The 27,639-nt window shown below is 39.5% G+C and overlaps 1 protein-coding gene across 2 annotated transcripts; it reads left to right on the top strand.

Moving 5' to 3' along the window:
- Positions 1-1,159: 1,159 nt before the first annotated feature.
- LOC114064197 (vacuolar protein 8-like) lies at positions 1,160-26,911 on the top strand. Of its 2 annotated transcripts, XM_027897019.1 has the most exons (14): positions 1,160-1,678; positions 4,806-4,925; positions 5,869-5,988; positions 7,066-7,185; positions 12,297-12,419; positions 13,452-13,534; positions 14,772-14,897; positions 15,710-15,755; positions 16,913-17,046; positions 21,485-21,613; positions 23,267-23,381; positions 24,289-24,423; positions 25,636-25,761; positions 26,659-26,911. In XM_027897019.1, the coding sequence occupies exons 1-14, from the start codon at positions 1,453-1,455 to the stop codon at positions 26,778-26,780; spliced, it is 1,725 nt and encodes a 574-aa protein (XP_027752820.1). In that variant the 5' UTR covers positions 1,160-1,452; the 3' UTR covers positions 26,781-26,911. The 2 variants fall into 2 exon arrangements, with proteins under 2 accessions (XP_027752820.1, XP_027752821.1); XM_027897020.1 differs by lacking the exon at positions 7,066-7,185.
- Positions 26,912-27,639: the final 728 nt, after the last annotated feature.

Below are 27,639 nucleotides of genomic sequence, written 5' to 3' on the forward strand. Positions count from 1 at the left end.
ACAAGATCCCTACTGGAAGGATCCAGAAGATATAGTGAGAAAAAAGAAGTATTAGCCTTGCTTTTGATAACATTAAGAAGCCAGACAGAGGTCAGAACTCAGTAGGCTTGCAGAACTGGTCAAGGAAGTAGCCAGAAAAATCAAAGTCCTGATTCTTTGTAATGGATTGCATTATGTATTAGAGGTCTCATACCTTTTGGTTTACTGGTGTAGTTGCCATGTGATATTTGTGTTTAGGAAAAGTACATCATGTGTAAGTAAGAGAAGAAATAGCAGTAGCTGGACAGACCAGTGAGACTTGGGTGAGCCTGTTCATGAGTGCTTGGGGACAGATGCAAAATGAAGAGTTGATTTTCAAACATGATTTATTTAGAAACAAAAGATCTATTTAGGGACAGTAAGGCTAGAACTTACCAGTAAATGTATCAAAAGTTAGAATAAATCTATCAAATCCATTAATAAGGAGAAGTTTATAAAAGTGATCAACACTCAGAAGACCAGTAACTACAGAATCCCTAATTAAGGTGATCTTGAATCAAACCAGATTTTACTGGAAACCTCAATATTACAAATATCACTTCGTGCTACATTAACTAGACTAGGGTAATTTGTAAAACTGTTCAACCAAGGGTGGGCACATGCACCAGACTGGTGAATTAAGCAAAAGGATGGAGCAAAAGAAGAACTGCTCATTTTTCTTTTATACCTTTCTCTGCATGGAGACTGCAGATAATTTTTCCATTCTCCCATTGTTAGCTTATCCAGCTCACTCTGCAGGACTTTCTTGACAGGAGGAAAACAGTGCTAAATTCATTTGGCCACTGTAATTTTTTTCCAGTTTTCTATTCTTGTTGATTTGCAAAGTCTCAGTTGACTGAGTTATGAGTTGTTTGTCCAACAGTGCCTTTGTTCTCTGGTCTGTGCTTCAGCAAAAACTGGAAAAACCTGTTTGCCTGCTCCTTTTTTTTTTTTTTTAATGTTCCTCTCCCATTGGTAGTTGCAGCTTGTACTCATGCAGGCAAGGTGGTGCCTACCTTTCATGTGGAAAACTGTCTTACAAAAACTAAGGTTGCATTTTCCATTATCCGAGAGCTTTTCTAGCCTCATGAAGTCTTCTGTGGATACTCCAGAACTTAAACTCCATTTGTTCTCTACAAAATGCATTTAGGTCATTATTTTTTTTTCTTCAAGCAAACTGTCTCCAGTCCAGCCTTTTAAATAACGATTTGTATACTCTGGGAGATCTGCGGGAACCAGTCTTGTGAAATGTAGCTTTTTGGACACTGAAGATTGTTGGCTTTACAGCAGCTGCATATGGTCTGATATTAACTTCTGGAAGACAGAACAAACACTGAGGAAGCTAGCTAGTGCAAAAAGTGGACAAGTTGAGAAGAAACTTTTCTTTCCATCTCCTTAATTTTCTTCTTGCTTGGTGCTGCTGTGGGAACAAGAATGGGTCAACTATGTGGACGATGCATGCAGCTGCTGCGGGACTTTGTAGCCTTTGTTCAGAGGATGTCCTCCGACTTGGTGCATGGCATCAAGGAATGCTTGATTCTGATAAGCAAATGCTCCTGCTTAAAACAAAACAGTTCTAAAACCAGACAGCTGTACAAGCCCATCCTACAACCTCATGAGAGGGTGACAGCACAGGAGTTTCTGCAGCATATTGAAACAGGTAAGAGGACTTGTCTTTTTCTTAAGAGTTGGGAAAGAACAAGGATTTTGTGGGTTGAGAGTAGACTGCTAGTTGATCTGCTCTGGCATGGCCAGTTGGTGATGATGTAGGAAAGGCCAGAGCAACAGAGCACATTCTTTGTGTACAGGACACCAAGAGCTCAAGTGGTGCCACAGCTGGGTCTAGGTAGAAATGGTCGGTCACTTTCTTGCTCTGCCACCACACTTAGTAACCCATGTAAGTATGTTTCATAAAAGTGAGTCCTTCTAGTAACTGAAGTTAGTTCTTTTAAGTCGGTCACTGAGCTCACAGAGCTAGAGATGAGCTGTGCCAAGACCTGAGTGCTGAGCTGTGAGCAGGCAAATCCCAGCGTGATATGCACAGTTGAACACCTCCATGTTGGCTGGTTGCAAAACACTGGGACTTGTGCTAGGGGTGTCCGGGCTGTACATGGGGAAGGTCAAAGTCACCCCGGGACAAGCATCGTTGGGTTCCCAGGATTTCAAGAAACTCTGCTTTTGTGCAAACATTTTAGAGACCAGGCTTAAGCACAGTCATGGGTTTCTGCTTGAATAAAAGTATATCCAAAACTCTTCATCTATCTCCTTTGCTTTACAGGCTACCTGCCTAATTCCCCTGTTTATCTATTTGTGATGTCCTCTTTGTCCTGTCCTAAGATACAACAATATCAATAAGAAAACTTTTTTTTTTTTTTCCCACTGCTGCAGTCATCTTGTATGAGTGTACTTTGTCGGTTGTCCAACCTAAAAACAATCTTAGTCTCAAGCTTAGAAAGGGGCCATTGCTTGTTTGGTTTTGCTATGTCTCACAGCTAATTTGGTATATTGTTTTAAGTTTAGCTACTTTGGGCTAAAGCTACTACACAGAATTGCATAGCCTTCTGCTTTCATTTGTGTGAAAGGTGTGGAACACAAACTACTATTTCTTTATTTGCCTTTTTGGGAACATAAAACTAACATGTGAGGGGAACCAGGAGAGATGCTTTTCCTTGGTGTGACACAGTTAACGCTGTTTGAAATTATCTGTCACGGAACAACCTCTGCAGTAATTGCTGTGATGCTGGTTGTTGGCAAGATGTGTGAATTAGCCTCAGCTGGTATTAGCTGGTGTCATTACCCATGAAAGTGGTGAGTTCTCTGCTGCTGATATGGTTCACTAATTGTTGCATCTTAAGCACTAGCTAAATCTAGAGATTGATACCCAGAATAGGGCCAAATCCTTTAGCTTGTTATACAGTGGAGATCTTCCAGGGCTGAACTTTTTCTTCAAAGGCTAGCATGCTCCTGACTGTACAAGAGATTGTCTTGGCAGTATCCCACCTCAGCTGATGGATCAGGTGTAAGGAAGGGGTGCTCTGGGAAAAATGGTGGGGCCAGAATGGCTCCTTGCAGCACCCACTGGTGCTTCCTGTAAAAACCAAGTGTATGTTTTTCTGGAGAGATCCTTTCTTCTCTGAGATCAGCCCTCAAAAGGCTGGTCTAGCTTGGATCCTCAGGAGTTGGAGTACAGCAGCAGGAAACCTGGAGCTTCTCTGACAGCAGCACATAGATGGCAATGTGTGCTTTCAGGAAGGTCCCACTGTCTGTGACAGGACATACACAGCACCCAAGAAGCAGAACAGAACCAAGGTTAATTTTCTGAGTGGCCAAATCCTACTGCCAAGACAGGTGGAGGCAGGGAAGCCTCACAAAGAGAACCACGACCTATCCCTCTTACTTAAACACTCACCTGCTTATTTTATTCCAAGATAGAGCAAGCCCACCTCAGTTCTGAATAAATTATATTTAGCAGAAAGCCACTGTTTGGACAATTTGCATGCAAGGAGAGACTTCACAGTTGATCATCATACTCGCCTGTTAGCTGGGGTGGCAAATGTTTGACATTATAGGCAGGTGAAGATTTTGAGTGGTTTCTGCTTTATCACTCTCCCAAACAAAAGCAGAGATATGTGGAAGGTTGAGATAGTCAGTGTGTAAGGACCAGAATTAAACCGCATGAAGAGATTTTGGGTTTTTTTCTCTAAAACCTTGCACACACAGGCTAGTCCTTCCATTTGTGTGTATTGTTAATTATTAAACAAAATTGATCTTTATATGAAGCAGTTCTTCTGTGAACCTCACTTACCTAATCCCAAAAGTAGGAGTTTGCTAGTCTTGACATGTCAGCAGCTTCTAATGGCATGAGATATTGGCTGAGTTTTGCACAGAGGCATGAAAGCTCATGTCCCTCACAACCCTCACATGTCTCTCTCCTATGGGAGGCAAAGTAGCTAGATATGTTTCTTAGAGATATTTCTATCATTAATGCACAGCTTTAATCTATTAGCTGAAAATATATCTTATAATTGTATACTTCATCAGTCAATTTATACTACATTATCTTTTCAGGTCAGTTCATACTACTGAGCATTGGTTCAATGTCCCTTTTATTTTCCTCTCTGCTGTTCCATCCCACACATGATTTTATACAGTGACTTTCAGAAGTCATGCATGACTGCTGTTGCTTGATGGCTATCATTGAACATCTGGTTTATTCATAGGGGAACTATCATACTTGAGTACAGGTAGACTCATGCTAGAGCCCGAGGCAAACCCATTTGCTATCCATGTTGCTATTCCCTGAAATTCTTCATTGTAAAAAATAATTGGGTATTACTGTAATACCCAAGATGGGAAACACAGTGAACTTCAAATGTAGTAAATTAGAAATATGTACTCTTTCTACAGTTCATAACTAAGAACACCATGTTCAGTGGTTATTTTTTAACAAAGATCTTCTGTGATTCAGAAAAAGATAAAGATTTTTATGGATAACAAGAACACCTCCATTTATATTAGATAACATAAAAGTGTCTAAAGATTATAATTTATCTTTCTTTGAATCACTAGCTTTGAGAGCTTTACAAGAGGCATTACCAAGAACACGTTATTCCCAATTCATCTATTACTTCCACTTATGGAAACATGAATAAGGGTAGATGGGTTTTATGGAGTTGTTGCAGTACAAAAATCCGTATGTGTATGGTTAGCTATAAATGTTGATGTATTTTTCTAAACTAACCCTTTTCAGGTGTAATTGAGCCTGTGCTGTCATTGCACATCTCTAGGTTTTGAAATGTCACCCCTTGGAAAGGACCCCCTGGAGGCCTTGAGGACCTTAGCCTTTTCAGAAAACCCAGGTTTACAGCAGTCAGCTGCCCTCTATTACCTGCATATGAGTGAGCACAGTAAGTTATCTCCATGCATTAGAAAATTTTCACATAATTATAAATAAAAGTATTATTTCCAACTGCTAAATTCCCTTTTCATTCATTAAGCGAAGTTTTGTGTGTTTTGTTGTGGTTTTTTTTTCATGCTATGTTGTTTGCTAAGGAAAATGGAAATGCTGTCATTGCCGTGTAGGCAGGGTCAATTCATGGTTTTGGTATGAGGAGATATCTTTCATGATTATAAAAGACTGTCATTTATCTAATTGTAATACTTGTGTAAAACAGCAGAACTCGAAGTACTAAATGTATACTGAGTCTCCTGAGAGCAACACAGTCACAATATGGTGGAAGGAAATGGGCACAGTGACCAGCTAATGTTTTGTATTATATAATTTCTGAAAGAGGACAAAGTTCTAGAGGCCAGATTGTAGTGAAAGTTTATGAAGGAAACATTCTCCTCTGTCCCAGCTATTTTTTGGAACACTTGGCTCCTGAGGTAATCTGTAAATGGTCAGGAGTCAACCTAGATATCCCCAAAAAAATTTCAGCAAGACTTTGGGCTCTACAAAATGGTAGAAATACCAGCAACAAGCAGGTTGCAGTTTATTATCTATTTGTTTTTCTTAAATTTACTTCAAAGTCAATATTCTGTCACTTGGCATAATAAATTTGTCCCATGTATTTTTAGCCACAACACAAGGACCTGCCGTGAGGCAGAATGTGAGGCTACAATTACTTTGTGGCAAGGCATACTGCTTTCCTTCCCATGATGTTTTTGAAGTACTTGATTATTCAAAACCTTTTCAGGAAACTTGCCCTGTTTGCTAATAGCAGTGGAATTTAAATGAAGGGGAATACCACTCAGCCTATGTATGGGAGCACCTGAGGCTTAAGATCAACCTGGGAAAAATGTGACTATGGTGAACCATGAGACTCATGAATATTTCCTCTCATTCTTCAGTGAACATCCCCCTGCCTGTGGAGCATCTGGAGCCCTTCTATGCCTTACTACGGTCTGCGGACCTGGAGGTGCAGCAGATGTCTTCCTTGTCCCTTGTCAACTTCTTGCTGGAAGGGCATAGTGAGTAATTAACAGCACATCTCTCTTCAGGTGAAAAAGTATGTCTTCAGCCAGACTCATATAGAAGGAAGGCACATCTACACACCCAGGTCTACACAAATCCAAATTACTTTTTCCGTATTCTAGTGGCACCAAGACATATAAGATCCCTCCAACTAGATTATATCCTGTGGCAAGAGTCCTTAAATCTGTGTGCAAAGGCTGATAAATTATTCCCAGACTGGCGTGGGAATTCTATTCTCATTCTTGGATTGAGAGCCCAACACTTGCCCTTTCAAACAACAGATGATAAAACTCTTACAAATAAACTCTATCTATGAGGCAGTGCTCATTTTCTTATTTATGAACCGGACCTTAGACTTAAATTTCTTGCAGATAAAAAAAGTTAAAACATTTAGTAGAATTCACTTTCTTCTGTAACTAATAGGGCAAATGGAATTGAAATAGGATCTGGGATCTGCAGAAGAAAAACTTCCCAACAAAGTTTATGTTGATAGACAGGGCACAAACGCCTCACACCTCATCAATAGAGTCCTTGTTGCATCTACTATTGCACTCCTGGCACCTGGGCCACAACTATTCCATCACTCAATCCCTTAACAGCAGAAGACAGGGTCAGTCTTCAGTGAAGCTATCTTTTTAATTTGCTTTTTTTTTTTAAGGATTTTGCTGCAAATAATATCATGTCACTATTAACAAGTAAAAAATAATATTTAAAGAGAAGAAAAACAAAGAGTGAGGGGAGTGCTGAGTAAACTGTGAACATATTGGAAAGCTGCAGTTGTTCTTTCCAAAATTACCCTTATGTATGTTAACAGAATTAATAGCAGAAATATTTGGGACCTTCTGCCCTAGAACCTCTGAACATCTCTTATACTCTTTCATGAGTCTGAAAAGGAATCAAGCAAATCAAGCTAGGGACTGTGAGCGGCTATCAGATTGTTTCCATCTTAGATCTATTTTGTATAATCATAATATAGATTCCAAAAGCAGTCAAAGAATGACATATTTTTTCCACAGAGGCACTAACTATTTATTTTTTTACTTCTCCATTATTTTTCCTGAATTTATGAATAGTTGACAAAGAATTAGTTGTGCAAATGGGGTTACTTGAGCCAATTCTGGATCTGCTTGAGTCAGAGGATTCCACTGTCCAGTGTAATTCCTGTGCCTGCATCATGACTTTGGCTGTTTCAGGTGAGTGTGCTGTTTTTACCCTTTATCATCTGCAATGAATTCATTCAACTCTTAAATCACATTTCAAGAAAAAACAACCTATTTACATTTGGTTTAAGAGTCATAAGATGCAGCAGAAAGCTTTGGTATTCCCACATCATAAATTCAACCTTTTGACATTCCAGTTAAGGAATTTTTCTCAGTGTTTCTGAACTTCATTCTCTTATGATTACAGATCTTTCTCTGATTTTCATCCTAAATGTATTCATGAGCAGCTTATCTTAATTAATGTCTACTTTGGCTTTTGCTTCAGTAGTTCTATCTCTCTGGTCTATGTTGATGAGGCTCCTTCATTTTTCTAGACCAAGAAAGCCAAGCTCTTTTAAGACTCCTTGTAAGTGAGGCTCTCCATTCATCTTCACAGTCCTTCTGGGTGTAAATTATATGTTCCAGGAATGAACACAGCATTTGCATCTGCTGTTTCATGATACCATAGACCTCAGGCATTGTTACAGTCCCAAGATATACATCAATGCTGCAGGAGTTCCATTTTGAATTCATGTGTTCTGAAAGCAAAGTCACCAGAAATGTGCAGTATTTCAGCTGTGGTCTCACCTGTGTCTTTCGTTGTGGCACCTAGAGAAATATGTTTTGTGGTACATCTCACAATAACTAACACCTGCTGTTTTGGTGATTGTGCCATGGTGATGTTGTCATCCTGCAGCTGACACTTCGTCACTAATCACTTGCTCTTTTTCTCCTCCTCTGCTGTGATTTCCAGCAGACACCAATTAATTAAGGGTCTACCACAAATGTTTCCAAGTGCACACCCCTGCATTTTGTACTATAAGGTTTCATTCTGTTTCTGTTGCTTCAGTTTTCTAACTTGTCTGTTATTTGTAAAATATTCCACTCCTCCGCTGCATTATCAGTTTTGCACTCACACATTTGTTAACTTTCTGGTTGAAACCCAACTACAGACCAGTCTTTGTGGAACTCCATTTGTAGCCTACTCTAGGTGGTCATTCCCATTCAGCAAAACTTGCTGCCAGCTTGGTTTTAGTCAGTTTGTTATCCATCACGTACTACTTGCATTTGTCATCAACTTCTTTTGCTTAACTATGCATATTTCATATCATGATATAAATATTTTTCTGGTATCCAGACAGTTCAACCAAAGCTACCAAAGCTTATCAAGTTAGTCTGAATTCTTCTACCTTGTGCAAACTGTGCAATTCTACAGTACAAATTGTGTACAAGTTTGTAGAAAAGCCATGAATAACAATTATTTCCCTCTCTGTAATATTTATTCCACCAGCTTCCCTCTACAGAACGGGAGGTTGCAGTTTGATCCCTCAGAAGGCTGAGAGAAGCATGATGACAGTGTTCATTTCTCGTTTAAGTATTTAGGTTGCAAAGGGGGAGTGGATAAACAGGATGCAACTACACAAAAGTGCTGATCTGTGTTTCATCCCACCTTTTTTTGTGTTTGCAGGTTTTTGTATTTGCAGGTTTTTAAACACTTTTCCCTTAGGAACTTATTTTTAGGCATTGTATATTATTACTGTCAGGTTAAGAATTCTGCATACAACATTACTTTGTGTGGAATGCAAATTGCCTCATTTAAGTGTCTCAGTTAGGCATGGCATCACTAAAATTTTAGGTTCCAGGCACTAGAAGGACTTTTTTTGTGTATGGTTAGTGAAGTTATGCCCTGAAAATTTACAAAGAGATATCCTTTCACCTGTTTTAAGTAGCCCACAGAGAAAGTGATTTGTTTGGGGACCTAAGGATATTACTTAGTCCTGAAGGCACTTTCTCCCTTCTAGATATCTTTAACCTGGAATACAGGGAACCCTCAGCTACTCCAGACCCAGTCCACCTTCATTCCCTGTTGAAGGTGGTCATAACAAGCCTTTGCACACTCCCTTAAGTGCCAGTGTCCTTCTGAGCACAAGTAGCTCACATTAAGCTCTCAAGAAGTTTTCAAACTATGACAGGAAAGGTAGGCAGTCCTGCAAGTGCATAGGCTGGGTTGCTGCCTGGCATTTAATAAGTCTTGAGTATCTCTGTTCCAGATTAGTCAGAATTTGGAGGGACTGGGTCTATCTATTTTTTTTTTTTTGTATGATATTTAGCTACCACAGCAATGAGACTAAAGCAAGAGGCAATTTTCTAGGGTTTATTTTAATTTTAACTTACAGACGATGATATTTTAAAGTGTCTGCTTGATAAAAGTATCTTGTTCAGTCACGTCTTTCGAGTAAGCCATTCATGCAAAAAAGATACATATGGAAGCACAACCAAATTAGGAAGATCCTTAGATAGCTTGAAGGTGACTAAAATTCTAAGTCTAAGAATGGTCTTAGTTCTACTACAAAGAGTATGCAAGACTATGTACACAATGAAGCTGTTTAGCAATGTGATTGCAAGTTATGCATAAGCTGAATTGTCTGGTACTTACCTGATGTAATAGGTAGCCAGAAATAAGAAGAGCAAACCAGCTCATTTTTATGAAAATGATTTGAAGGTGAGTTTGTTCCAACACCAGTGTTTGCCCATGCAGCGAAAGGACACAGGCATATTTGTAATTATCTGCAGCTTTTCAATCAGTGAGTGAAAGTAATCACTTCTGGGATAAGAACTCTTCTCAGAGTACATCAGAACAGAACTAAATGTTCACAGCTTCGGGGTTTAGGGAAACCTGAATATGTGCATTAAGCTAAAACAAGGAGGATGCACTGAGTGTAGAGCACATTCAAAGTTGTTCTGACAGAAGAATTTTCAAGCACACAAATGTCAGAGAGTGGAAAGAAAGAATTTATAAATGCAGTTTCAAGGTGAGTTATTCAAACACAGCCTGAGTAGATGCTGTTGATTTCCCCACTTTAGAGTAGCATCCGAACACGTTTTCCTTCAAAAAGCATTCCAAGGGGCATCAGTGGAGGGACTGCTTTATTTAAAATAAACAGGTGGTCCAAGAGAGAAACATGATCTAGCCTGCTACATCTCTAACAGAAATGACAGTACAGTTACACGTCTTGGTGAGACAGGTCTCTCTAATCAATCTGTCATAAGTTGACAAAACAGTGTTCATTCACAACATCTGACAAAAGAAAGAATTTGCCCAAGTCCAAATGGTTGTAATCTCTTTGCTCAAATATAGGGTTCTCTCCCACAGTTACAAACATTCATGGAGTGTATTGTGTGCAAGAGCAAAGGAAGCACTGATACCTGAATTCTCAGTCCTTTTACCTTTTTCACTCAGCTGATTACTTTACATCACACCAGACTGGTTTCCATCAGGTGGAGCCACACAAAAGAATTTCTGCTTCTGCTGAGGGAAAAAAAAAAGAATAGTATGTAGGCAGATTAGATTAGAGAAAGGCTTGTCTATGAAATGGACCAGAATATCTCACCAGAATAATAGCTTCCTACATAGAAAAGCTATTTTTAAATACATTACTCTTCCCAGAACAATTATTTTGCTCAAAATTTTTTTCCAGAGTAAAAGGTTTTTCCTTGAGTATAAAATACGAATATGAAGACAGAAAATTACTTGTCCTGGTATATTAAACTGGTGCTATCTGAACTATACTTGAATAAATAACCTGGATTATCTGTTTGTGCCAGTTCCCTAGTAGGTAGGTTCCTGGTGTAAAAATAATAGCTTTGTTCTCATAACTCTCTAAGTTAGTTGGCACCTGAAGACTTGATGTTATCCAAATACCTTCCTTTTTTTTTTTTTTTTTTTTTTTTTTTTTTTTTTTTTTTTTTTTTTTTTTTTTTTTTTTTTTTTTTTTTTTTTTTTTTTTTTTTTTTTTTTTTTTTTTTTTTTTTTTTTTTTTTTGTTCTGTTCTGCATCATGTTTCTCTCAGCAAACTCCCAGAGACTGGCCATTGTTTAAACCTTCTATAAATGTATGTAAATGAAGCAATAGACTCCTATGGTCTTCAGTGGCAGTTTGTTTTATATAAACAATGAAAGATGTAGACTTTGTTTTTTCCTTTTATAGAATAGTCTGCAGTATACTATGGTATTAAGAGAATTAATCATTGATCTGATTCCTATATAAATCTCCTCAACATCAAAGAACACCACTGCCAACACCTTATTTTTTTCAAAATTAACTACTAAAGGGCTTATAAGATACAAATACAGATAATATAGAGATAGAAATAAGATAGTAAAGGGGAGAGGACCCTAGATGTCTTAATGCGGTGACAGGTTACTTGTTGCCAATGTTTTGATGGCCCCATGGTAAAGGAGTAAGGAAGAGCATGATAGAAGGATTCCCGTCTGTACAGCACAGCTGAGGCTACTTTCAGGAAGTTCAGAACTAAAGCAGATTCCTTCTTCTAAATTATATTTCATAACCTCATCATATGTAGTACGCTTATATACATAGTATAGAAATATGTTGTATAGTTTTGTATTGTATATAGTTAATTTTACAGCATTAAGTATTATAGGTTTTGGGTTTTTCCCCCCAGTTTTTCATACAAGAGTCTCAAGGGACTCTGCAGATCTTTTTTGAATTCTCCTTGTACTCCATTACAACTTAATACATTGCCATGCAAGGAATCACCACCACTTCAGAGAAGAAGCATCTTTTCAAATTCCAGTGGTTAAATCAAATTCTGTCTTTAGAAACCTCTGCATCGTTTGTAGCCGTCAAAGGAGTGACACAGGGACATTCAAAGAGAGAAACTGGCCTTGAATATACCCCACTAAATGAATTCAATCTTACCTGCAGTTAATTATGTAGCTTTTTGTTGTCGCACTGTGAATAGCTTAAAAAGACATACCAAAGGTATAAGGCAAGTATGACACTTTGTTAACCTATTTAAGGGTACTTACAGTCCTTTTTTTTTTGATTTATCCTAGTTACAAAACAAAAGTATTGAGCCAGCTGTGATCTATAGCTAATCCAGAAGTCATGAGTTGGTTTCTTTCCTATTAAGCTCTTGGAATTTTAAGCAGTTTCCTTTGAGCACGTGGAGAAATTTTGATATATACCAAAGAATCAGAGAAGCAAACACTGAAGAACTAGTCCCACTAGTTGTCCTGCTCCTGGCTCACAATAGGAATGGCACTAAGTATTTCTTTCTTTCTCTGATTCTTTTCTCCAGAGTCCAACCGAGAGGCTATTGGTGCTGCTCGAGGAGTCACACCCCTACTGTCTCTTGCCAAATCATATGATCCCAGAGTCCAACAAAATGCAGTTGGTGCTATTCTCAATCTCACACAATCAGGTACATTCAGACTTATGGTTTACCTAAATTGTTGAAAGAAAATTTCTCACTGATAGAAAAACTATCCAAATGGGTTAAAACAAGATTAAAGCATATCTGAGCATCAAGTTATTTCCTCTGCATTTGGCATTCATATGTCATTCATATGTTGATACCATAAGTTAATCATTTAAGGCCTTTTTTTGCTTAATAGCAAAACAGAAAGGCTTGATTTTTCAACTCTGAGGGGCTAGTGTATGAATACTTAAATAATCAAAGAAATAGAAAAAAGAAAAAAACCAAAAGCATTTGTTAAAGACATAACTTGGCATAACTTTAGCAGCACATTTGGTAGTACTTTGAAGCAATCTCAGAAGCTTATCCAACAAAGTCAAGCTCTACAAAATTTTTACATGTTCTAACCAACTTGATTTTGGAATATGCAAAATATAACTATTATGGGTCAGACATTAAAGGCTCCTGGGATATCTTCCAACAGCTTTATCTAAAAGCAGTATTTGGTCCTGCAATTATATGTACACAACCATACGTTAACTCTGAAACAAACTAGCATTAAATCTCACCTACCTAGATGATACCATTATTCCACAGAGCTAAATGATAAACTCACGAATAACACCTCTTAACTCTACCTTGTGGAAGAAAACAGTTGGCAACAACTTATACACTTTTGTTATTATTCAGAATTTTTAAAAGAATTTGGTTTTGAAACACAGAAAACATGGTGAAGATAATATCTGAGGCTTTTCGGCTTCTCTAGTGATTCAGATTCTCAGAATAGTTTTTAGCATAAAACCAGCAAAAGCTTAATCAGACAGCCTGCTAGTCACTTTGCTAAAATATCTGCATACTGCTGTATTGCACAAACTCTAAATTATGTCCTCTCCAGTCACACTGGCTGGCATATATTTAGACATCAGTGCTTTCTAGAATCCAAGGATTGTGCATATCCTTTTTGAATGGTGCCTCCAGATGAGAGGGAGGAAAGGGGAAAGACACATTTACAGTATTTTTTTTCCTCTTTAATGGCAGAGAAAATCCAACAGGTCCTATGCAAGGAAGGAGCCCTACCAGTTCTTTCCTTGCTGCTGGAATCTCCTGACTCAGAAGTGCAGGTACGGCTCAAACAGTTCACATTTTAAAGCAGTAACAGTGTGACAGTAAGGAGAGCAGAAAAGTCAGTATGTAGAAGTGAAAAGGTGGAGAGGAGGGAAGGTTTCTCTGAAAAAGTCAGAAAACATGTGAGAGCATTTTGGTGAAACCCAGTCAGATAATGCATATTCAAAATATTCAATCTGTCTAGCTCCTCAGGAGAAAGTGTGTGTAGAAGTGTGTCTGCCAGCACACATTAATGCATGAGCAGATTTGTTATGTGGCTACCTTCTTATGTCTTTCAGATCATCAGACAAGTTGCACAGTCTCTTCCTCTGTTTTTTGGGGTTTTTTGGGGGGGTTCATTGGTAGATGGGTTTTTTGGGTCTTTTTGTTCTGTTTGGTTTGGTTTTTTTGCATCCTAACTTTGATCTTCCACTCTAAGCAATTTTACTAAGTGTCCTGAGAACACATAACTTGTGAAGATCTTTTTGTTATTATTGTAAATATCTGGAACTCTTCTTCTTTTATGCCACCACCGATAACTCTGTGATTCTGCACACTCAGCAGAGAACTGGTCTTGGTTCAAAAGTATGTAGATGAAAAAAACTATGAATCAGAATTGTAAGCCTTACCATCCATTAGTTTGTTCATTCAGTACTCTGAGTAGCACAGAATAGTTTTCTCCATCAGTTTTATTACCTCTAGTCAGATTTTTTTTTTTAAATATCTGAAGGGATGGACCCTCTGGAATTGCTTTCTGCAAACTGCCTCAGCATTTTCAGGTTTCTCTGAGATTCATCTGAAAATTTCCTTGTCCGCAGTTCAACCTGTTTCTTCTAATTATACCTCTCCAGTAATACATACTCCTATATGTATAATCCTCCCTAGCTTTAATATTTAAATCCTTTGGAAAGGATCTCTTGGCATGCTAGGGCAATAACTACATTCAGCTTAAGTAAATCAATGGAAACATATAATACAGTAAATGCAGATGACGTAGGTGCCAGCGGCCATGTTGTTGCAGCAGCACAGGACATTCCCAAATAGCCAGGGTGCTAATGAGTTTGTACAACATGCCACAGCAGGACTGCTGCAGTAGCTGCAGCGTGTTGTGTCTACCCAATAAACACCCTTCAGATGAAAAAGCACTTTATTTTCTTTGGCTCTAAATATGAGCATTTATCTCCAATTTATTTATATTCTCTTCAACATGACACCACTGTGACCTCCTCTCTCTCCACTCTTTTTCCTTTGCAGTATTACAGCTGTGCTGCCCTGAGCAACGTGGCAGCCAACATTCAGCACCACAAAGGCTTGCTGGGAGGTGGTGACAGATTCCTGCTACGGACACTCATCTCTCTCCTATCCTCTTCTGTGAACAAGGTAAAGCTGTCACTTTTCCTGTGTGTAAAGGCTCAGCATTGAAGTAGAGCTATAAACTTGGGCTTCCAGTTTCAGCCTTGCACCATTCTGCTCATCTACAGTACAGGTACCTATGCAGCATCTTTCCCATGAGAAAAGACAGCTGTATTAGAAGGTACATAGGTTCTACAAGGTCAGTGTATGCAGAAAGCAAAGGGAATTCATTAAAGTTGTTCCACCACCCTAGGCACCTCCTTTAGACCAGGATGGCCTGTATGCTATTAACTTGAAACTACATAAGTGAAGTGCCCTGTCCAGGCTCTGTCTTTGATCACTGTATCTGTGACAGAAGGTGTCAAGCATCTTTCATGCTACTTTTCTTTCTTTTTGGTATCCGCAACTTTTCCTATATAGCTTCGAGGAATAACATCCTGAAATTTTTGCTTTGTTGGGAGTCACATCAAAGGAACTTCAGTAAGCCACAGTACAGGATTTAAAGGGTGGAACCTCAAATCCTGAGTAGATGGGAGGTGAAAAAAAAAGGCAAAGCAAATGGGACAATTCCTTTCCCTTCATTTTCCTATAACTTATCTGACATTCTAAACTAAAACCAACATCTGAACCCCATTGGCTCTTCTTCATCAATAACAGGATGACTGATACTAAATTCATCAAAAGTTTGAAAAAAAATCATGTGCCAAAATATATTTTCTAAAACTAGAGTTGTCATGTTTATTTTGTGTATGATAGGCAAGAACATGCATTACTGAAACTGCTCTTTTTCTCCCTCTCTCATTCCTTTTTTTTTTTTTTTTCCTCTTTGGCACAAGCAGGTTTCAAGCCAGGCATGTGTTTGCCTAAGAAATTTGGCTGTCAGTGGTAAGCAATATCTTGGAGATAAACAAACCACGCTATTTCTTTCTTCCTCTGCCTTTCAGAGTAAGCACAGTGGGATGGGAACTTTTCATATTGAAAGCAAAGAGATATCCTCTTTTCTACATTTTAACTGGATGTTAAGGGAAGAGGGGAATGCAGTGCATATCCTAACTAAATCTGCCTCAGAACTCACAGGTAGTGAGGGGAAATATCTGGACAAAGTGAGAAAGACAGAAGAGGTCTTCTTATGCACAGAGCCCTAGTAAGTTGCTAAGTTTTTCTCCCTTCCATGTTTCCTAAGCATTAAACCTGATTAGGAGATAGAATATCTCCTGAAATTGCTGCTTGAGGGGACCTGTCTTCTCCCAAGGCATTCTGTCTATCATTAAATATAACTTTCTACCAAGCATTTGTCATCGGCTTAAAAAAACCTATCCTATTAAATGTCCAGGTTTCATTTCGATGACATACTCAGGAGATGAAAGTGGAGGAATGGCACGCTCAGTGCTAAAGCCCCAGAGTCCAGGGTAGAGTTGTTCATCTAAAAAATGTAGAGGTGCCTAATTTTCAAGCAATCACAATTATAATGGAGCTGAGAGTAAAGGAATTGCTGTGCTGCTCCTTGGTGTGGTTGAAGCCCCCTGGTCTGCTTGACCTTTTAGATCTGCCTCGCCATCTGCTGGCTGCTCCGACAGTGCCTTTAGTGCCCAAAAGCACTCGCTGAGGTTGCAGGGGCAAGTGAGATATAACCATTCAGTGGGATGGCTGATCTCTCCCCTGGCAACCATAACTCTGCAAGATGGATGGTGCCTGGGGAGGTCTTTCTGTCTGTACAGCAGAAGCTGCCACCTTCTTACCTGGCCTTATGCCAATGATGGACTCAGAAAATTCCCCTCATTCTTCTATTTGAGGTTCAGATACATACTGAGGGTTTCCAAACCTATATTCTGCCATCAAGCTTATATAATCCCTCAGCAAAAGGAGCCAGAACAAATGAGGGTTTCTTTTAATAACCAAGCATCTAGCGTTGTCCCATCTTGTGGAAATGGGGAGGTGCCCTCTAATTTGATACTGAGGGACAATCAACTGTTTGAGTCAGAGCCTGAATGCCTCTTTGCAGTGCTCTGAACCTCCCTGACTCTGTCATTTTCCCAAACCAGCTGACATCCAGGCTGAGATGGTTGCTGAGAATGTCCTGCCTAAGCTGTGCTCTCTCCTGGCATCTGGCAGCGAGGACGTGCGTCGCGCCTCCATCGCTCTGCTCTGGATACTGTCCCAGCATCCACACAACCAGGTAGGGGAGGTCATTTCCCAAGAACAGAGAGGAAATAGTAGTTCTGGCCTGGGGTAAGGCTCTGTTATGGCAAAACTGCATATGAAATGGATTTTGAGAATGACCAATAGCCTCTGGGAGATTTCCCAACCCTTCTCTTTCCCACCCAAAAATGACAAGGCTTTGTTTACTGCATTTGCACTGTCACTAACTACCCAAGGAGCCACTTGTTGTGGTGAGTGGGATCCAAAGGAGAGACCAATGAGAGTGTAGAGGGGGAAATGGGTGTCAGATTCCCTGGATATGTGGATACTGCTTTGCACTCCATGCAACTCCCTATGGTCCCCTCAGTCCCCAGACCACATGTCGCCACATGGGTGTACAAGGGGGAGGACACTCACATAGCACCGTGAGAGATTGCCACCATGGGGGCAACCAAGGAAGTTATTTCTTGGCTACAGAACTCAGCCCACAGGCTGAAAAGCAGAGAAACTAATTTAGAGCACTTGTTTGAAGTGCATCAGTGCAGAATAAAGGGCAAATATGCATTACTTCTCTAAATGGACAAGTTTTATTCATAAGTACACTTGTAAAATATTAACGTATTTTGAATTAGGATCAAAACAACAAGAGGGACTAAAAGAATTTGAAATCCTGTCTATCTTTAGCCAATTCATTAGGACTTTCACTAGGACTGTGTATCCTCATGTCCTTAGTTACAAAACAATTTTTTGCCCACAATCAGGGTAAACACCACTATTAGCAGTGCAAATACATGAATAAGTCTGACTAGAAATAAAATACAGCAAATACTGACAAATTATTATTATTTTTAAATGTGCTTTCTCTTCACAGTAATTAAAGACATCCTTAGGAACACGGATGTAAAGGTTTTTGATAGGTGTTTTAAGCTAACAATAACATTTTAAGATAGTCAGAGGTGGGGTGCATAAAGCAAAAGAAAACAGTGAGAATCTTTCCTGCTTTAAATAGTAATGACAGTCTGAGTAGCCACAGGTGGTCTTAGGTGCTTCTTGTGGCTGAAATACACTCAGCCTGATTGGAAATTTTTTTCTGGGAATTGGAAGCTTGGTGCCATGCAGCTCAGTTTCCTGTACACAGCACAGCACAAACTAGAATGCACCTCCTCTAGCTCTAGGATAAGATTGAGAAAATGGGTAAATTCAATGCCTGGGAAGTAGCAACTAGAACACAGAGCTATTCAAAGGCACGGTGGCTTCATAGGTTTTGTGCTGGCTGCATGAACAAAATGTCCTCATTGCTTGTCTAACTGCCTCATACAATCAAAACACAATTTGCCCTCAACAAGCTTACTACTGTAATACATTAAGTTAATTGGAGGCTATTTGCACAGTAAAAACGTTTCTCAGTACGAGGCATTATGCTGGAACATAGTCCTCACAGAATCACAGAATATGCTGAGTTGGAAGGGACCCACAGGTGTCACTGAGTCCAGCTCTCAGCCCTGCACAGGATCACCCCCAAGAGTCACACCATGACAGTATCACCCAAATGCTTCTTGAACTCTGGCAGGCTTAGTGCTGTGACCACTTCCCTCAGTTTTGCTTTTCTTGTCCCCAAACACCATTTACACTTTTTGTTCTCCCAGCAAAGAGTACCTGCAAATCCTTTCCTCCCTGATCCTGAAACTTGTCTTTACCAGTGCTTCAAACCCCTGGGAAAAAGGGTCGGCAGCAGGAGACTGGATAGCAAAGCATCACTCTTGAGGCTTTATTCTCCAGTGAGAAATATCTACATCTCAAAATTTGTTTTAGCGAGCAAACACGGCTGTCTCTGACTACTGAATGTTGCTGCTTTGTGCGAGCGAGCGCAGGGCACTCTGAGAAGAGGCTGACCTCTCCTTACTCATATCCTGGCTCCCCAACTCCATGCCTTTTCTGGCCTATTTTTCAAATCTTTTCAAGGTTTCTTTCTCTAACTCAGGCTGAATTCACTGTGAGTGAAAGAGGGACTTCTCCATGGGAACAACTGTTAGAAAACAAACCACCGAACAAAGCTAACCTTTACAACCAAGTCAAGTGATGCTTGAATTATTACAAATACTACCCAGGATACAATGGGGCAGAATCCATCTGCCCTTTCGTTACCATGAAGCAAACACCCAGGAATGTTTCACAGGAGCTCCTCTCCCTGCTTCAGCCCCTTTTTTCCAATCCCCTGACCAGGCTGTTGACAGGGATTCCCAGCAAGAGCTGGAAAACTTCCCTCTTGCAGGGGAAATTTTATTCAGTTTTCCCAAGGACAGCCCAAGCCCGAAACACTAAAGAATCAACCTTTGTGAGAAAACAGTCTTTTGATTCAAATTCCTTTTGAGCAAAGACCTGGAAGTCAGGCTGGCAGAGGTCTGTCTACTACAGATGGTGCCACTGACTCTCCATTCCAGGTACAAAATAACTTTGCCTTCTCTTCTTGCTACCTGGTAAACAGGGGCAATATTTATCTTGTCAAGAAATCTCTGTGTAAGAAGTGCAAGTGCAGCACTGCAATTGTAAGCACACTTGCTGCTAGAATGCTTTTCCTTGCCTTTTAAAAAAACATATTCTAAAATTGGGAAAAATTACATCAATATCCATCTGAACCACTCAATCTATTTTTACTCACAGTTTTCCCATGATTCTCTTGCACTGTGCAGGATCGAGCCAGAAAACAAAATCTGAATCCCAACCATATTCAAGCCAAAGAAAGAGGTTCAGCAAAATTCCAAGTACTGTCACTTGCTAATGTAGGTTCTAAATAAACAAAAGAACTTGGCAGGGAAGTCATTTTATATTAGAAAGCTTATTTATAGTCCATAGAAAATTTCCTCCTCTCAGGCTGTAGCAAATCAAATATGAGTATCTTACTTGATGGGATTACATATAAAAGAGGACACTGGGTCCAAAAGCATAGAAAACAGTCATCAGTGGTAATTTATTTGGATTATCTAAATTTATATTATTTCTGCCTTTGAAAAGAAGGAAAAATGAGATTAAAGAAAATTTAGTCATGTTGGCATATAGGATTCTTTAAATGCCCTGAGTTTAGACATAGCACTGCCCTTTCCATTTATTTTCATTTTTTATTTTAGGATAGCTGGTTGTGACAGTTCTTAAAATGAATGTTGAGTGAAGATGTCAGCTGATATTAAAAGAAAATAAGATACACTTTTGCAATTTAACCTAAGTAAAAGAAAGATGCAAGTTAAACTAATGTTTAAAGACATCTGCCTTTCAATGCTACTTTAGTGATCCCGATCACAGGTTTCAGAATTATGCGATTTCTTGCAACTACTTATAGGACCAATGATATAGGACCCAGTTTTATATTGAACTCCCTTGCTAATGTGCCTCAGTTTCTAAGTAGCACAAATGATATAATTCATTGCAAATAGATGAACTGCCTGAAGAACTCAAATTCCTAAGGGAAGGAGACTGAAAGAAAAAAACACTCTCAAGATGAAATCTTTTGCTTTTAACTGTAGACCTAATCCAAAGCTTGCTGAGGTCAGGTTTCTCTTACAAACAGCAGTGCCTTTTTAATCCATATTGTTATTGAGGGAACTACCTGGGCAGTAATCCAAACTCAGATCTGATACCATGGGACAAAGAGTAATGGCTTCAAACTGAAACACAGTAGATTTAGATTTGATATTAGGAGGAACAGTTATTTACTGTGAGGGTGGTGAGGCACTGGAATGGGTTGCCCAGAGAAGTTGTGGATAGCCCGTCCCTGGAAGTGTTTAAGATCAGGTTGGATAGGGCTGTGAGCAGCCTGGTCTGGTAGAAGGTGTCCCTGCCCACAGGAGGGTGGTTTGAACTAGATGATCCTAAAGGTCCCTTTCAACCCAAACCAGTCCATGATTCAGTTAATATAAGTGGTAATTGGAAAACTACATTCAGAAAGAGATACTTAGTTAAGTCCTTCTAAAATATCCATCAGACAGCAGAGAAAGATGCGGCTAAACTCAGATGTTGTTCAGAACACATTACTAAAGTGGTGCCTCATCACAAACTGACCTAAAAATACAGCCTGTTATTGTAGGCAAGGTAAATTGCTGAGGTACTCAAGGACACACTGCTGCAGCTACTTCACCATGTACTTCTGCCTTTCACATACTCCCTGACTACTTTTCCTTCCAGTCAGGATCACATGTCCTTCCCCTGACTAGGAACAACCTCTAGGAGGCATTTGTTGTGCAAACAAAAATAAACTACAGGACCTTAAAGACTCCAGCCTTCCACAGCAAGTGCTCTGTACATCAGTGCCAGGCAGTAGACTGTATCTGAGAGATAAAGCACTGGACCTAGCCACATCATGAGTTTAAATGAGCTAACTAATGCTATTCTTTCAGAGCTGAGGTTGATCTGTCTCTAGCTCTCTGAAGCTGCGTCCTGTTGTCCATTTTGGATGTAACTGAGATACTGGTTACTCTTCTCAGGACACTCTGGCATGTGCTGAGCTAATGCAGAGCCTGGGGATGTTACTGCTGGTGCATAAAACAGATCCCGTGATTGTTGGACATTCTGCTTGTATCATCAAAAACCTGAGCCTTTCCAAAAACAGACAGGTAGGTACCCAATATATTTCACTGAGCTATACCCTGGGAGGTTGCCATTATGTTTATATCAAATCAACATTAAAAAAAAAATAAAATTTCTGTGGATAATTCCAAGGATATTCTACACAAAATTCTAAGTATGAACAAAAGGACCTGATGTGCCATAATGAAAGGAGGTTTATTCATATTTTCCCAATAAAATAATGCTAATAAAAATAAAAAATATTTAACTTTTCCTATCGGTGATGTGGTTACCTAATTGAAATGACTGCATCATAGGTATAAAAGATTCTTCTAGCAAAGACGTTTCATGCTATTTAAAGGAACCATCCAGGAAAATCTGAGTTCTCTTATAATCTGCATCTTTATTTCCTAGCTCTCATGCTTCAGCTGCCCTTCATTGTGAAATATAACCTGAGCTATTGATGTATATTTTGCCTGTTTGGCAAGATACCAGTTGTGCTAAAATGTTACAAAGGTCTCTGTTGCTGACTTTGCTTTGAAATCCGTATGCACAGATGTACTTCCTTTCTCCTTGCTTTTAAGAGCACCTTGATCAAATAGGACCACTAGTAATAACTGGGGGAAAAAAACCCCACCTAAATCCTCATTTCTGCTTTGTCCCTAGTACACACTTCAAAACTCAGGGTTTTTTTTCATGATCCAATTGCCACTAGTTCCAGACATTTAAACTAGCCAGAAGAAAAAGTATGCGATTTTTCACTGGCAATAAGATAAGAATAATATAAATTTCTAATAGTTGAGAAATCAAGTTTTTCAAGGAACTAGATTCCCTCAAACTCAAGGCCCACAGTAGGAGTAAAAATGGACCATCATTTCAAAGTTTGACAAATAGGGTCATTTTTTTTAAGGTGCTTAAGTTTTGTGACTTAATTCTGTTATCAGCTGGGAGCTGGTTCACCTTCATAAAGCTTTATAATGTATAGAGTGTCTAGCTCTTGCTGCACAAGCAAATACACAGACACAACTGGGAGTGCCAGGTTTCCAGGGTCAGTTCTAAGGAACACTTTCTAAAACACAGAAGAGTCCTTGGCACAAGAGGAAAAAAACAGTGTTGTTTTTATGCCAGCAGGACACAGAGAATGGGAGCTTGAAAGGCAGCAGTGTTGAATCCATCTTCAACCTCTAAGCAGCAACTTAAAATCTGCAACATAAAAAAGATAGAATTCATCATTGCTAGTGAGAGGTCATCTCATAATTCTGCAGATCAGAGCATTTCAACACCAGATAGTTTTCAAAGACCTGAAGACAAATAGGGAAAACTAAAAACCTTCCACATTTCCCAGCGCTTTGCCCGGGAGCATTCGGCTTATTCACCTCTGCAGAAGGACTTAAGCCAACGACAGCTCAATACTAACATACAGTGAGGTAAAACAGCAATAGGTCAGGAAAATTCTTTGAGCTCAGAATGATTGGTGATCATGAGAACATCCCACAGATGGAGCAAGCCCTGAGAAAGGCCTAAAATCGGGTGATCTCTGAACAATCGAGGCATTGTCACCTGGTTGTGGTAGATATGGGAGAAGACATTTCCATTATTGATGGCTTAGCTCTCAATATTGTTAGACTACTTCTGAAGTCCTCAGACACCACTAAACCATAAAGGAAATTATAAACATCAATCTCTCTCCCTTGTTGCAGAGAATCATGGAGAGCCGGTGTGTCGAAGGTCTCCTCCAGACCATGCTGTCTACCGACACTCAAGAGGACTCCCTTGGTTATGTGACATCTTGCCTTGCTGAGCTTGCAAAGCAAGGTAGGGAAGCAATCCCTCCATAAACAGCTTAATCAGAGAAGTGCAGGTGTCTTTTATTAATTCCAATAGGAGATGAAGCACAGGTGAACGTGGACATACAGCCCAGGTCTTTCCCTTTCAATTCCTTGTGAGTTTTGCCATGAGCTTCAAGAGCATCATCCAATTCACTGGCAGGACATGTGGGCTCCACTGTCTGCACTTTGTTTCACTGAACCGCTTAAAATTTTTTACTCAAAATTTTTCGTGCTGAACTTTCCTGCTGTACATGGCCTGTCTACTTCTTTTTGTAACACTTCCAAGTTTCTCACGGTGAAATAATTTTAAAATAGCAAAAACTAATATAGAAAGGGGAAAAGACTAAAATACAAAGTAGTATTTTCTCTTGAAATTTTTTGCACATGAATTTTATAAGAGGTCACAAATTAACAGTTGTGAAAGGTACAGCTCTCCCCATGGCAGAAAGGATCAGTGTAAATTTTCCCAACATGCCCTGGCACTGAATACTGTCTGTCAAACAAGTCATCTCTTGTATCTGGTGTAATGGCCATGTAACTGGCAACATGTCACATTCAATTTTGCAAGAGGTGCCCAGCAGCTGCGGGATAGACTGAACCTACTAGGCCAAGAGTGGATCGTACATAAAGTGGCTTATTGCTTTAGAACACAAAACCAATAAAATATGAATCAAATCCATGGCCCTATCTTACTGAGAGCATAACCTCAGGAGATGACCCTTTTTTACAACCTAAACATACTTACTAACCGAGCTCAGCACTTATTTCGCTTCTCCAGCTGCATGAAGAATTCCCTATTTAGGCTGTAGGGTTTCTGGCAGAACTCTCTCCTCCATTTCTTTGACACTGGACTTTCTGTTTACAGATTACTCTCTTATCTTTCTGTCTTCTAGAAGGAGCCACACTGCACATGGTCCAATGGATGGATGAACATTTGACAAAGTGCTTGGTGAGACTGGCTGGCCATCTGGAACATACTGAGACATCCTTTCAAGCTGCCTCCATCATCCAGCACATGATAGGTCACGGTAACTGTCATACAGGATTAACTCTGCTTTGAAGGAGTCTTACGGCTGTCTGGAGTGGAATTGGCCTTTCCCCAAAGGATACAACTGTCAGACGCCCGAAAACCTATAATGTTCCTATAGCAGAGACCAGACTCCATCTGGTCTCTACCAATGCATTAGCATAAAAGTGCTTACTGTCACCCTTGAAATAGAATAGTGCTTGAATGCACAAGAAAGCCCAGGGATGAAAGTGGACCATAGATAAAGACCATCTGATTCATGTTTTTGTTGCCTTCTTCAAGTACTGCCATTCTGCAGGGCTAGCCTGTAGCCAGTTCTGAGGTCCTTAAAAACAACTTAAGCAGGAAGGATGGAGACAGTTAATACATTCCTTACTGTGGGAAAGATGAGAACATTTTTCAGACAAGTCATTGTTACATCTTCCTGACTGACCTTCCTTCTCAGTATATACAGTGTGATGGCATTCTCCACAGATAGGAGCAGAGGTTAGATTCCAAAATTCTAGATAAACTCTGCTGTCTGACTAGCAAAAGGAAAGCTCTTACTGAATCAAATCCTTCTTTTGTAATTCTAGACTAGCTTAGCAGAGGCAGTGAAGTGGCTTTTAAGAATGGAGTAAAATTTTTTTCAGTTTGAGTGAGGGAGAATAAAAAGAGCATTACCTGTAGCAAACAAACAACTTTATGCTTAATATACATGTCCCATGCAGCTGAGAGCCTTTAGACTTGCAAGAAAAAGGTATTCAGATAATTCTTGACATGTTCTCTAGAAAGGCATGGTTACATTTTAGACCTTAGATGTGTAAAAACTGAAATCCATAACGAGTCTCCAATAAGGGAAAATGCAAATCTGTTTCATTTCTACCACCGAGGGTTTGCAACGGAGCAGACTCTTGGGCAGTGAACAGAGTCCAACAGCATAATCACTTCAGGTTAGTGTGACAGGCTGATCAGTCCATAAATCAGCAGGCACCTTGCACAAGGACCAGATTCCTAGCACAGCAGCCCATTCAGCGTTTCATTTACCTGAAGTATCAGCAATATTACCAGAAGCTGTAGTACAGGCAAGTCCCTTGCCAGTCTTTACAGTAATGCTGGTTGTAGCTGAAGGTAGGTGAGTCATTAACGATCTTACAATTGTTGTTACAAAAATCAGTTTTCAAAGTGTTTTAAAGGCTTGTATTGATCTCCAGTGGTTCTCCCATTTATGCAGAAAAAATGATGCTTTTATGCAAGCATCACATTGGAGAGATTCAAGCATACCTCGAGAATTTTCTTACCCACCGAGAGATCCGGTTTCAGCAGCTGGGCATCTCCACATTCTGCAGACTACAAGAAGGTAAGTCCTTCCTGCTGGGCTGAGCCCCCGGGGCGCTCCCAGAGCCTGCCTGCACCTATCAGTGGCAAGCAGGCACTGCTTTGGAACAGAAATCAGAATCATTAGGCTTGGAAAAGACCTCTAAGACCATGGAGTCCCAACCACTGACAGTGCCGGGCGAACTCCTCTAGCGACTAGCTCTGCTCACTTAAGCAAACAGAATAATCTCAAGGGGAGCTGTTACTTCACCTGTTCTAAAGTAACTAAGAGTATCTTATGATAAAAGTGGGAAGGGTTTGTTTATTTGTGTGCTTTAAAACTAAAGGCTTTCTGATCAGCAGGGAAATGGTACTTCAGGTAGAGATGCTTTTATCCAGTATGTTTGGCAGTAGATGCAATCTAACAGTTTTTTAAATGTTGTTTATTTTGTTAAAGCAAGCAAATAAGCAAATTGCATGATTAGCTGATATTAAAGTGGGAAGTCTCACATCTTCTTCATACTTAAAAGTCCATTCCTTAAAATTTTTCTGGTTTTAGTTAGTCTTTTTGCCTTTAGGTAAAATTTGAGTACTTATGAGAGTTATAATGTGGTAATAAATACATATAATATATAGCATATATCTTTGCATATGTAGAGCCAGAGTCAAGACCTTTGCTATGTCCTGATATGCAGCTGTTGCATAAAGCTTCATTTGGCAACTGAGATTTAGACATCTGGATCAGGAAAATTTAGCAGCAATCTTGAATGGCTGTAGGGATGAAAACTGAATTTGTATCTGCTTTGTGTGGTACAAGAATATTGTTCTGCCTTCTCTATATGCTGTAGTAAGACCATCCTGAAAAATAAGCTTTCTAAGTATCTGCATTAGAATACAGGGGAAAACAGCGGGTTTCCTAACACCTGTTATTCCTCTACAGATCCAGAATTTTCATTAGCATTCAGAAAAAGCCAAATGGCCAAACTCCTTGAGCAAGTCCGTCAACAAACAGAAGAAACTCAAGAGCTCCTTAAGGCAGCTATTTGCCATGAAGACAGTTAAGCCAAATGGCTTATGAAAACTTATCACCTCCAAGAGCCTGAACTTTCAGAGAAAACAACTCTTTTAGTTGATTCCTGTAGTTATGAGTTTTCCTGCTGCTTGCAGTTTCATCCTACAGAAGAGATGTTCTGATAACAGCTGGAACAGATCAAAAGACAATTCCTTGAACACTTTGTTTGGCTGCTTAGGTGTGCTTCAGGACAAGACTACGGTCCTTTCCAAACGGGGTCTGAAAAACACCTGTTATGTTTGGTTAATCCTCCATGGTTTGTTTTTGGTTTCCTCACCACCCTTCAAAAAACCAGCACTGTATTCAAGAGGTTTTATTCATGTAATAGGCTGATTCCACTGAAGAGGCATCTCTTAAGTACACGGGTTACTCTGCATTCATCTTTGTTTCAGTTCCATGCCCCTGATTTCAGAGCACACTCCAGGGTCTTTGGAAAATAATCAAATTAACCCATAGTATAAAGGTAGAAAACTAATAACAGGTTACTACAGAAAGTAAGTGCTGAGGGAAAATTCAGAAATTGCAAGAAATTTGGAAGAGACAAGAATGGGGCAAGCCTTTCTGCTCATCCTTGTCCACACTGTAGGCACTACTCTCCAGCAGAGGAGCAAAGGCACATTAAGGCAAGTAGATGTTGCACAGAGCATGTATAGAATATAGCAGCAACCACAAATTATTTGGGTGAGATGTGTTTGAATACAGAAATCTGTGTTCTGCAAATGTTAAATTACTTCCAAAGGTACTTGCAACAGGGAAGGAGTGAAAATATTTGGTAAAATTAGGAATTGTTCTTATACTTTGATGTTGATACTTCATTTTAAAAGGAGTTAAAGAACAAAAAAACTAATA

The sequence above is a fragment of the Empidonax traillii genome, unplaced genomic scaffold, assembly GCF_003031625.1.
Source record: "Empidonax traillii isolate 1590-97213 ecotype Southwest subspecies unplaced genomic scaffold, ASM303162v1 scaffold526:size440949, whole genome shotgun sequence".
Taxonomy (NCBI): Eukaryota; Metazoa; Chordata; class Aves; order Passeriformes; family Tyrannidae; genus Empidonax; species Empidonax traillii.